Here is a 13319-nt window from a genome sequence, read left to right as displayed (position 1 = left end):
TGGGGTCATTGCTGCCCGGATCTCTCGGACTCGCCCAGGAGGAACTGGGAAGCCTCCGATGCAACCGATGGCCAGAACTCAGTCTCTGGCACGGTCCCCCGCTTCGACCAATGCCATAGGGCTGAACCTCATGGAAGCCCCCAGTGCCAGCGTGCCCCACTGCCAGGTTCCCCCGGCGGCCCCCAGAGGCCTCCCCTTCGCACGTTCCCCAGGTGCTCCAGCCAACTTACAGCGTCAAGTGTCTGTGAGTGCTAGCCTTGTGCGACCTGTCCCCATCGGAACACCGTGGGCCATGCATCGGTTTTCTCGGCGCGGCAGGAACGCATCTTAAATGGAAAGGCCCTGACCCTGGTCCCCGCTTGCTTAGGCTGCTGGTCTCGTGTTGTGTTTTCTCCTGAATTCCTCAGAGCAGCTGCTCACCTACCAGAGGAGGGCTGCGCGTGCGCGAATGCACGGGAGGCGTAATCATGGCGGCCACTCCACTCTCGGCGCTCCGATCCCGCTGGGGTGCAGCTGAGGAGAAAGGACCAGGTCCGGTGGTCCTACAACGCGCACCACAGAGCCTTCAGGCTTCCTCAGTGACACCTTCTGGAGCCGCCCCCCAAGGGCAAGGGCCAGGTGACGGGTCCGGAGTCTATACCGCCACAGGCCCTCACCACGGCGACTCTGCTTTTAACTGCTGTATGTTCGGCCCTTCCAGGAAAGATTTTAGTTTGAAAAAAAATGGTCGGAAATATATATATATATATATATTACACACACACGCACACACACACACACACACACACACACACACACACACACACAAGATAATCGCTACAGTCTATTTCAGCAACGACACCCTAGGATTTGTTTTGTGACTACGGTCAACCTTTGCATCAGATGGGTAAGTCAGGCAGAAGATGGTTTGTACAAATTCAAAGTTTTAATGGTTGTTAAATAATAAAAGAAAGGATATTTGCACTATGTACATTCTGTCCACTTACGGTACTCTCAGCTGGCCATGCACATTTTATTGCACGTACAAACAGTGTACAAGGATTTTGAAGACATCTTAGCCATACAAGGACTGCATTTAAAAGGAAAAAAAAAAGCCATTGCACAAAATATTGAAGCCATTTGTTTTATACAGCCAACTTTAAGAAAAATACTGAAGATTAGTATCAAAAGAAATATTTTAATTTTGGGGAAAAAAATCTCTCAGAACAAGGATTACAGAGCTTCATGTTTGCCATATATACATGTAAAAAAATATCTCAGGACCCTGCATTCTGAATGCCCCTCAAGGTGCAGCAATCTAAATTCCTATTTCTCTATCGACCTTGGCATGTTGTTGACATTGAATACACTCTTTGCCCAAAATGCCTTTCTCTTTTACATCATTATGCTATTTGACAAAACAGGTAATTGTGCAGTACAGGAAAATATTAAAATATATTTTAAGTTAGGTTAAAGTGCACAGTACATTTGATAGGAAATTACTGCTAGCTGCCAATCCAAATGATCATTTTCAGTAACCCCCCATCTCGCCCCTGGCAGAGGGCAGCCTTGGCATTGACTGATGGTAGTCTGTGTTCAATGCATACCATCCTCCTGGTGTCAAAAGTCTTATACTTGTCTTACGAATTGTGGCGGCGGCTGCTCTCAAAACTACAATGGCTTTTCACAGAAGTGATGCTGCAGTCAGCCTTCACAAGACTTTGAAAGACGGATGACCGGGCTGTCTGTAACTGCGGGGCCAATGCACATGCACGGTAACCCTGTCTGTGATGCCTTATGTGAATCTCTCAAGCCAACATAGATCCCTTTCCTCTGCTGACTCTTCTCTAGTCGTGTTTTGACTGAACTTCCTCCTTCCTAGGCTTACTCAGTCTTCCAAACACCACTTACCTAGCCTTCTCCTAAGCCTGCCTTGGTGTAGCAGGCGGCTGCCCCACCAATTGGCTGACTCATTTCTGTGGTTTCACACCAGACTGTGAATCTTGCAGCGTTTTATGGAAGCCACCAACTAAATTACAATAAAATGAGCACGTCTGCATCTCTGAATCGATTCCTCTTTTAAGACTGGCAGTTGTGAGAAGGGCTGGTTTCCTGATCCAGGTCCTATGTGCCCTATGCCATTCTTGCTCACTCAGTCGAAGCTGTCCTTACAAAAGTTTTTGGTCAACCAATAAACTTTCTGTTATCTCTACTTCCCTATACTATTTCTTATCATCTACCTTTGGTGCTAGACTTTCTTTCATTAGCCAAGTTACAGTGCAAAATTATACTTCAAGACACATGACGCTAACACTTACTACTTCTTGTGTTAAAACGTGAATGTTTTGTGCATAGCAAAATAAGTCTGAATCCAAAAAAATAATTGTTCACATTTCATCTTCAAGTTTAATATGCTTTTTTTTCATCACAGCTATTTACAAATAACTTTGGGGTGCTCCTTAATTTCACTCAGTTCGTTATATGAGAGGACAACAGGGCTGCTGGAATGTAGGAAACTGGATGGAATGAAGAAATATAAATAAAACCAATGTTCCATAAACCAAAGTGTAAATAATGCCTCCCCAAAAAACAGTTCTTGTCACAGAAGCACCTGTTTTTGGCTTAAATTTTTTTTTTTTTTTTCTGAGTCACATACACCAGAAAACATGATTACTGAGACCTAGAACTACTGCACACCAAAGAGGATAGAAAATAATTCAATATTTATAATATCAAAATAAAGTGTTTAACCACAAAAAAGCAGTAATAAAATAGTTTCCTAATTTACAATTTGCATCCAAAGGATGAATAACGACTCACTAATAAATAATATTTATATAAATATTTTGTATGTCGAAAATAGTTTTTTAAAAGGCAATGGTCTCAAGAAACGTCTTGAAAAATTTGGTGGTGAAAAACCTGATCGAGACCCCCTCCCCCCACTAAATACACAAGAAGTTTGGTTTGAATAGAACAAATGCATCTTGTTGCAAAAACAGTTGTGCTTGGTGTGTTGGTAATGGCAGTAGGTGAGCATGGAAGGGAAGAAGGGGGTTGTAAAAGGCAATGAGGTGCTGCTCAGTTCTTCACGGACAGCTCCCTCACCGGCTTTAGGGTAAGTATCTCTCTCATATCTTAACAATGGAAGTCAGTTCTGAAAGGTGGAAAATCTTCCCTTCTGTCCTCCCTTCAGTGCAACCGGAGCCAGGGAACTGACAGGCAGTGAGAGGGAGGGTAGGAGGAACAGGTGCTGAGAGCAGAGCGCAGGATCTCTGACGAGAGGAGAGTCTGAATCAACCCAAACGAGAGGAGCTGGCTTCATGTGAACAGAGTCTTTGTGACCGTTACATCTAGTAATGCTTGAACGGTAGTGCCCACTTTGACCAGGCCTTTCTCTTCAAGGATGTGATGGGGTAGACACAGTTTTTCCTAAAAGGAAGAAGAACAAAATGTCAATTTTTAGATAACCAAAAACATAATCATAAAATCTTAGAGGACACCACTGACAGGAGTTAAGTTGAGCTCTGACATATGCCTGTCTGATCGTCTCAGACCGTGCTCCCTCCCCTGCTTTCCACCCATTGGCAAAGAGCTTTTCCGTGTTTGCAGAGAAAATAACGATTTTTCACAAGTGAGGGTTGTTCCAGAAAGTCTCCCAAGCATCTTGAAATGTGCAATAGGTCTAAACATTAAAAAAAACCTTTATGCTAAATAACGGAGCTACACAGGTGGAAACCAACACCAAGGATATGTTAGCTTACGTTCTTATAAAACAAAATTGCACATAGCCTTTCACACATTTTAAAGGAAATTGTACACTCATTTATACAGACCATGCACCGTTCTACTGACCATAAACATTGATTTTATTTGCTGTGATCTCTGAAATGGAGGTATGCTGGTGGACTTGGTATCCTTTCTTCATGGTTTATGAACAGCCTTGTAAATAAGTAATTTTAACCACAGCCTTCAACAGTCTCTCTTTTAGGACTCTTTCATAAAACTGTCAAAGACACAAATGCCCTGTTACTTTCTCATGTTGTATCTTTGCTCTTGGGAAACGGCTGGTACATACAAGTCAAGGGAAATAACCAACGCCAGTCATTCCTTATGTGGAGAACCTTGCATGCTCAACCAAACAGTTTACAAAAGAACACAAGAAAACAACTTCACACCTTTGTCATTTGTCTCTGGGAATGAGCAGAATCTCCTTGCAGAATACGTCTCCTTGTCTAGGAAAAGACTCCACAGCAAGCACTCCCTCTTGTCTACCGGATCATGGTATGTTCTCTACTGCCCAAGGACCGCTGTTTTTAAGGACAGTTTAAACGGGATGTGCGCCGCACCCCAGGTGGTGGACACAGTGTTTAACATGAGGCCAATCAGGCTCTTGGACACTTCTGCTTCATTCCATGTGACTCTTGCTTGAGGAACCAGATCTTCCTGCTTCCTCAGCGCAGAGCGCTCCACAAATTTCCACAGACACAGGCATTCTGCGCTTAGATCTTCGAAGGACATGCCATGACATCTCCTGTAAGTTGTTCCACCACCTGAAAATGTCATTTTCCTGCACTCTCTCAATCACCTTATTACTCCTATCCCTCCTCCCTCCACAACTTGTGGTAAATGCAGAGTATCTCAGACTCTCTGTCTGCCACCAGGTCTTAAGAAATGGCCACGTGTCGACATAGGACAACTGATTCTTTAGAACACAATTTTAACCATTATTTCATGTGTCTGCTCTGTACCATAATAGGATTATCTTGCCAATGGCATAGTTGGTGGGCATTCAGGTTTATGCCGCTTGCCAACTCAGTAGCCACGTGTCAATCTGAGAAAGGACGGGAGGCCTCACGAGCTGCGCACGAGGCCAGGATGGGCAAGCCACAGCCAGGCGTCAGGATAGATCTCTTCCTGATGCCATCTGTCACAGGCTTGTGTGTTGGGGTTAATGTAGAGCATGAAATCAGCCATAATACCTGGCTTGCTAAAACGTACCACAGGGGCTGCTGAGGGCAGGGAAGGTTTCGGAGAAGGGCGTAGTCCTTTGGAATGCCAAGGCCTGCTTGACCACTCTGCCTTTGGAATGCCTCGGGGAGTTGCCTTCCCGAAACTTTCTTAGCCCAAACCACTGCCCTGTGATCTAAGAGATGTCGGCATTGTCCCTTAGGTTATGTTTAGCAGAACTCACAGAACACGCAGATTAGCATTATTCCCGTGAACAGACCCTCCCAGTTTCAGTAAGACCCCTTGTCCCACATCACATGCTTGAGAAACAGTGATAAAGATTTGTGATTATCCTGAAGGATCAATAAAAGCGGGAGCAAAGAAGAGCAAAGGGTCTTCGCCTTTGAGCACTGACCCCCTTGCCTTGTCCTCTCTTTCACGGCAAAGTTCAGAGTAATCTTTCATCCCTCGGTACAGGGATTGCTGGCCATTGCCGGCACTTGTGAAAGCACCTCAATCCAGCTTTTCATTGCTAAGGCTGGCTCCGCAGAGGCAGCGGTGTTTACCCCATTCTTATGATCTCCACAGCGCCCAAGGTGACATCGGGCTTCATAGGTAATTACAAATGACTGCTATTATGGTTAAGCTCCTGGTACAAGGCATTACTTGGGGAAAAAAAATAAAGTCTTCTATTTACACCTTATGCTAAAATCAATTTGAATGAATTAAAGAGTTAAATGAACATCTCTCCTAATAAAACAGAGATGAATAGTTAGCATTTTCTCTTATAAATAACTGGAGAATTTTCTAAGCTAAAAAAATGATATAAAAATCACAAAAGATAAAAATAATTGATTGCCTTAAAGTTTAAAACTTCTATGTGTCAAAAAAACCCCGAATTAGGTCACCTGGGTGGCTCAGTTGGTCTGCCATGGGCTCAGGTCATGATCTCAGGGTCCTGGGATTGAGCCCCATATTGGGCTCCCTGTTCAGCAGGGAGCCTGTTTCTCCCTCTGCCAGCTGCTCCCCCTGCTTGTACTCTCTCTCTGACAAATAAATAAAATCTTTAAGAAACCCTCAAATTAATTAAAAGATAAACTCTAAAAAAGTGCATCAAATTACAAAGGGTTTTATATGATACGTAAATTCAATAAATCATTGTGAAAAGCAGTAACAGATCAATAGAACACTGGGTGAGGAAGACAAACAGAAATCCTGAAAGGATGCATACACCCAGGTCATTCTGAAAGATACTTTGCTTCTTGACCACAGTGTTTACTTATATTTAGTCCTAAATGTTCCTAAATTCAAGTACGAATATTTCCACAGGGTCTAAACTCTGTATACAAGATAGCTTTTATGGGGCTACGTGCCCTACACTAAGTCCTGCTTAAGATGTAACATGGCTCCATTAATGGCTGTGCCAGTCCCTCTGAGGAGTGCTGGCTCCAGGTTCCAAGCTGGAGGGCAGGAGTGGGAAGGGATGCGGGCTCGAGAGAGACAGGGAGAGGAAAGCACTGAGGTCTCAACCTCCCACTGACAGAACTTCTGGAGATGACACAGACTGAGCTCGCTCAAGGCCATCCTCTCTCCCAGGCCTTTAGTTTTCCGATTGGCATTTCTCACCCTCCTGGTCTCCTCACTCTTAAACCAGATGCAGAGTCCAAGAGTCTCGCGTCCACCTCACAGCTGGCAATGAGAAGTACACAGAAGACATAAAAAGGTACTTCTCACTTCCTTCCTGCCTTTCTCCTTTCATTCAGATGCCCTCAAGAAACCCAGAGTGCCCTCAGATTACTTGGATGGGGTCCGAGGGACCTACAAAGACGGGCCTAAGGTAACACAAACATAAAAACACAGTGGTTCTGTGATTTTATCCCCGGACTGGGATGAGGCCTGACAGGATGATGAGCTGAGGTGCTGGCTGAGCGAGGGGAGCCTGCCGGAAATGAAGAGGGTAGCAAGGACGGCCAGAAGGACGGCCACTTCCACCACACTAGTCCTGCCACTGCGTAGGCCAGCGGGGCGTGAGGCGAGGGTCCTGGAAGTGACCCAGAAGCTGGGATAGGGAAGACTGCTGTACATTTATAGCTGGGTCCGAAGTGACAGAGAAGGGCCACCCAAACCTGCAGGAAAGGGATTGAAAGCAGAGATCACTGTACATTCACACTGACTTTAAATGCATTTACATTTATTTCATTGTTAGAGGAGCCTGGCGGCTTTCCTTGAGATTGCGGCTCCACTGCTGTGTTTCCTTTTAAAGCACAGAGCGGAGTCACAAAGGAGTATCTTACGTAAGTATAATGCTTCCGATCCCCTCTGAAGAACCCGTGCTTTGTTGCTTCTCCGATGGTGGAATCGGTAAGGTTCCCTCACATCCCGTCACCCCGCTCTTTTTGGAGCCACAGCAAACACGGCTGGAAAAGGCAGGCAAGCCAGGAACGCGAGACGCTAACTCAGAAAGATCTCTGGGGCCCCTCCCACATGCTCGGTGCCAGTGCTACAGATCTACATCGCTTACTTCTTCAGGACAGCTGCGGAAGGGGGACATAACACCCCTCTTTTACAGAGGACAAAACCGAGATGTAGAGAATGTAAGTAACTGCTCAAGTCCTACAGCTGGTTAGGACTAGACCCGGGATTTGAACACGTGTCTCATCTCCCAGCCGGGGCTCTTGCCACAACATCATGAGGCAGCCCATAAATTCCTGCATCTGTAGGTGGGTATGTTGCCTCTGTGCCCTGGGGACAGGGAGGGACCTCTAGACGCCCAGGGTCCTATCGTGGGAAGCCCCATCAAATTCAACAGAGGGTGGAGGACACAGAACCCTCAATTCAGGGACACGCACTGGCTCTGCGACTTGGCTTGTTGGGCTTCTCTTCATCCACAGAAACAGACCTCTCTCTTCTCCATGGTTCCTTGTGCTCCCAAACAGCCATACACCTCCTCCCAGGCCAGCTGCTAGACTAAAATGAAGTCATTTACGTCCGCATAGTTCATATCGTTCAGTCTGTTTCTCAAATGCTCCTTCCTGCCCCTGCAGGGACTGAACTGAGAGCAGAACCGTCTGCATTGTTCTAACGTGAGACAGCTTCAAGTTCCTGCTCTGCCACCGAGCATTCGGAGGATCGGCTTCCTCCCGTGAAAAATGCAGACCGTGTCACACTCCTGCAGACTGAGACGGTGTCTCGTCACTCTCCCTTGGAGTCTCTGCTTCCCAGCCCTGCCACCGGCCAGTGCATCCTCCCTTGGGAATACGTCATTCTCCACCCATATTGGCCCCTTTTCTCACTTCCCTAACCTGCGCCCCCCCTCTGCTGGCTATTCCCACACACCTTTCAGGTCTTGGTGTAAACATCACAGTTCCAGAATGGCTTCTCAGACTCCCCATTCCCCATTAGGGTCCCATCCCCTGCCGCGTGCTTTACAGAACCTTGTGTCACCCTGCATTCCGTTTTCTTTGTCTACTAGGTCAGGGGTCCAAAAACCACTGCCTGCAGGCGCATTCAGTCCATAGCCTGTTTCTGTAAATAAAGTTTTACTGGAACACAGCCATGTCCACTCACTGACGCATCATCGGTGGCTGCTTTCAGACTGTAACAGCAGAACGGAGTAGCTGTAACATACACTGGAGAGCCTACAAGGCCTACAATATTTATAATCCGGCACTCGACAGAAAAATGTTGCTGACTCCTGGTCTAGACTGCAAGATTTCTGAAGACAGGGTCATGTATTCCCAAGGTCTACCCCAGAGCCTTACGCACACAGTGCTCCTTCGATATTTGAAGAACGAATAAACAAACACAAGCACAAATAAAATCACATCGAAAAGCCAAGGAACTGGACCCTGATAGTCTCAAAGAAGAAAAAAAGTGCACATTCTATATTTATCTGATTGTTTATTGAGAACTAATCTCAAAATCTGATGTCTAATTTTAAACTCAAATCTCTTAAAATAAAATGATACTAAAATATTTTTCACGTAATCCCAAATCACTTTCAGGCTCCTGAAATTTTAATCCATTGTCCAGTACTTTACCCTGTAAGGTGAAGCATCCTTTGTCCTTAGGATGTCTTGTCCTTGTAGAGCAGCATGGATTTTAGAGATGACCCTGGCCACAATGCACTGAATGTAATGTCTTACTCACAAATACGTGGTATCAGGGTATCAAGTGCCTTTTTTTTTAAACCTATTCTCATTGATGAAATTCGTACTCGTGCTCAGTCGTCTTACTTTTGGGTTCTGCAGGACCCCTCTCCACCAGCCCCATTCCATAAGTGTCTTGCCCAGAACAGTGAGCTGCATGTGATCACAAATCCACAAACAGAGGGAATGAACAGACACATTAGCTGTGACATATTGTGGAAATCCTGATACTGAGTGGTGAGCTGCCACCAATGGAGGAGCTGGAGAAAGAGAACCTTCTGTTTCAAATAGATCTTTCTATCTCAAAGAGAGAACATAAGTAAGCAGTCGGTTCCTTTTATCAGGCAGTGCAAGTGCTGGGAAAATGGTCTTTCTTGTGTGAGGAAGGAGATTTAGGATGCACATAAAAATCACCCAACTAAATCCCTGCCCACCTCTCAGACGACAAGCACATCAGCTTCCATCCCCAGTCACACTGTAATGGCAGGTCTCACGCAAGCATATCATAGGTGTGTGGGTACCTCGGGGAAGAACCATGGAGGGGTTTACTAGTCTGAATAGAAATGAACAGCCTGACAAGGGGCAAGACAGTTCATTCCAAGTTTTGCCTAAAGGGCTAAATTAATTGTGTTCTGCTAGTTACCATGCCACTTGATGAAAAAAAAACAAAAAAACAAAAACCACCACCATCCCACAGATCCCAAGAGGAGCAGCGCATTAGGGCACAGACACATTAATGACATGAGAAATGAAAGTGCATCCAAAGAATCCTTTGATGCCAGGACTGAAACACGAACATAGCCTGAGAATGATGTCAAGTCAGCACCGAAAATTAAATCTGATCTCACATGATTGCTCTACTCAGTTTTTATTGATAGAATTTTCTTTCAAGTGCCACGCTGTAAGTCATCTCTCTTCTTCCCTTTTGCCCCCCACCCCTCCCAAAGAAGAAAAAAACCACAAAAAACTGATCATTAAGGGAAGCCTGCAGAGCCGGACGGAGATGCAGAGAGCTGCTCTGGGGGGGCACAAATCAGAGCATCGATGGGCTGATAAACACCTGGAATAATCACCCAAAATGTGTTTATTGAACAACTTATGGCTCAGGGTGCTCATCAGACTTTGCACAAAGGGCTTTTATTGTGTTACAGATCGAAGAGTACAAGATAGCACCAAAAGCAAGCGGTACATCTGCGGGTTATTCATACACAACCATGGCTAAGTAGGGAACTTCCGCATACCCTGTATTTCACCAATCAACACAAAGTCAGGAGGGAAAAGCTCAGGTAACTCAAGGTCTTTCCATGAAAAGAATGATTCCCGTTAGAAAATCTGATTAGCAACAAAGAATATTTATAAATATACTTTTCTAACTATGTGGGTTTTCCATAGTCTCAAGTCCCCTGGATTCATGGAGGCATTCAGAAAAATAAAATTATCTTCTTAGTAGCCATTGATGTAGACTCTTCGCATCTCAGTAAACTAGAAATTTGTCTTGAGGAAGTTAACACCACCATCTCCCAAATTTAAGAAATAGTATTTGGCAACCAGATGTAAAGTGAAGCATAGGGGAAACTGAACCGTGGAGGAGGGCGTTCTCATATTAGAAAAAGACATCCCAGAACCAGGAATATCTTGGCCTAAACAAGATTCTAATGGGCTTTTTTTCTTTTAGTTACAAACTGATCGCATTGCTCCAAAAGCAGATATAGCTAATATATAATCCTGTAAGCTTCCTTAAGGATAAAGCGGCTTGCCAATGTCACTGGAAATCAAAGGTTAAATGAAAATTTCAAGTCATTAGGGAAACTACATTCTTCTAAAATAAGAGCAATCTTATTGTTGGCTTCTGCCATAGTAACCCAAGTCCCAGGACCAAGAATGTTCCATGACTCATGGCTTTATTTGAAAGCAAATACAGTCAAATTCATCACATTCTTGACCTGCAGTTATGATGTGATGTAGCAGAAAAGCGAAACAACCCATTACATTATTTAAAAATAGAAATTCCCTTCTGGAAAATGCTTTTCTAAGAGCTCAGAGTAGACCTAACAAGGAGCAAAAAGTAAAAATATGCGCAGTGATGTGCAAGCGAACCCTCCAGGTGGCGCTCTAACAGCAATGGACCCTCCTTCCCCAGTGACCCACTGCACATTGCACAGCTGGGTCTCAAGTGGCAGGGCAGAGGGGCTCCTTCAAGGTAGAGGTGGGCGGCAACCCTCCCGGTGCCCCTCACAACTCCCATGGCAGGAAACAGGGAGGAATCCAACTGCATGGCCAGCAAAGCGGTCATTTGCCGATGGTATTTTTCAACTTGGTCAATGATGGTATTATTAAAGACTTTCATAGGCCAAATTGGGCCCCAAATGCCAGTTTTCTGTCTCCTCTGCAGGGTGGTCCTTCTACACCTCAATTGCCCAGTCCTGAATTAGGTCCGACACTGACCCAAAGGAAAGATTTCCATACGCTAAATCCCCTCTGCTCCTGTTCTGGAATCTTCTTCTGCTCTACCCAGGGCAGCAAAGCTCCCCAGGAGAGAGCGAACTGCATAGCACTGCTGCTGGCACTATGTGAATGAGAAAGCGTGAGGTCTGGATACACCTGACGCTGTTTTTCAGTAAGGGAGAGAAATTATTTAATGGGAACTGCGTGCTATGAAGTTTGTGCTTTGGGAAAAATCTGACTCATAAAAGTTCGGCTTCGAAACTCCAGAGATTACGAAAGAGATGACAGGGATGGAAGTCGGCCAGGCAAAGGCTCAAATGGAGGAAGGACCCTGTGATGGACCAGGGGACATAGCAGAATGTCTGGACGCGCATGCAGACTTTACGCGGACAGAGCATTCCAGCGGTAAGTGATATACACGAGCACTATAAAGAGAATATGGACAAGACAGAAGCTTAGAAGGTCCCTGGAGCGGAGGGCAGAAGTTGGTTGTGGGGGTTTCTCCCCAAGGGCCAGCAGAGTGTCAACAGTCTTTCGAATGTGACGAAAGTCCAACTGCAGGATGTCATACGGAGAGCAGAGGTCGGCCTATTCCGTGGGCAGCCATTAGAACAGAAAGAGACAGTGCATACAATTAAAAATACACAGAAGAACAGCTGGAAAGAAGCACACATTTCTGGTTACTAGCAAATGGCAAGAGTAACCCCTTATTTCAAGCAGCTAAAACCCATTCCACCATCAAAGATATTTTTTAATCCATTACAAAAGAAAAGTAGCATACCCAACGTGTTTTCTGCAAGCAGCACAAAGAAATCCTCCACCCACAAGGCCACTACCAAGGAATAGCACATTCTGTAATTTATAGGTCATTCCGACATCAAAACAGTTTTAACGTTTAAGTGGTATCATGTGCTCACCAATGGCATTAAAGTAAGAGCTTTCCACTGGGGACATAAAGGACATAACCTCACCTACGGGAAAAATATAAACTTCCAAGTTGAATCCCCACCTGTCCTCACCATTCTCAATGTATTCTTCAGTCTGGTTTATGAAGACTGAATGAATATAGAGTATTCCTCTCTGAATGGTAATGCATCCCCTTAACTCGTTTTTGTTTTAGGGTTACCGATAAATTCTGGGGAATGTTGGTTTTAATTACGTTCCTACATGTGTTAGAAAGTACATGAAATTTCATGTTTTTGCAGCCACACATAAACCAAAGTCTAGAGGAGACTTCTCAGATGTGCAGTTAGAATAAAAGTACATGCCCCCATGGGGCTGTTATGTAAATTTCTTCACCACCACACAGGTGGGCGGGGCACAGGTCTTGCGTCGGCCTCTGCATATCTGCTGCTGTCAGGAAGCAAACTGTTTCCTGATTCACTGAGTTCCTGATCTGGAAATGACCACAGCTTGACATTAACAGTTGTTATAACTGATATGCCAATAGGAAAAAGAAGTCGTTTTGTGTCCAAATTAAGCAAGGATTGAAAATATTTATAATTTTAAAATTGGTAAAGCATTAAAAATATATATAACATATATTTTATAACATACTTTGCTACAATTTGACCCTTTATTTTAGCCTCATTGCTAAGCAGATGCAAATTGCACAGCCACTGAAGGATTCTACGATTGAGATGCTATCTTGCTTGTATCCTCTGAAGTTAGCTGGATGTCCTCAGAAAAACAGAAATACTACAAGATCAAGTGGGATGAATAAGATAAAAACATTCAACGCTTAATTTCTGAAGGTAGAGATGCTGCTGTTAAGGAAAGACTTTAAAGATATCAAATCAT

General features: G+C 44.7%; 1 protein-coding gene across 5 annotated transcripts in view; it reads right to left on the bottom strand.

Annotated features, from left to right (window-relative positions):
- Positions 1 to 903: 903 nt before the first annotated feature.
- Positions 904 to 13319, bottom strand: part of LRCH1 (leucine rich repeats and calponin homology domain containing 1) — a 191346-nt gene continuing 178930 nt past the window's right edge. For 4 of the 5 annotated variants that reach the window (XM_045796799.2, XM_087865143.1, XM_087865144.1 and 1 more), the window contains one exon: positions 3417 to 12107. In XM_045796799.2, coding sequence (XP_045652755.1) covers positions 11901 to 12107 — 207 coding nt within the window. In that variant the 3' untranslated portion in view covers positions 3417 to 11900. The other variant, XM_045796796.2, reaches the window with a different exon arrangement.

Source organism: Ursus americanus, chromosome 10 (genome assembly GCF_024610735.1).
Source record: "Ursus americanus isolate L20-20 chromosome 10, mUrsAme1.1.p, whole genome shotgun sequence".
Lineage (NCBI taxonomy): Eukaryota > Metazoa > Chordata > Mammalia > Carnivora > Ursidae > Ursus > Ursus americanus.
This window is presented reverse-complemented; position numbering and strand designations above follow the sequence as displayed.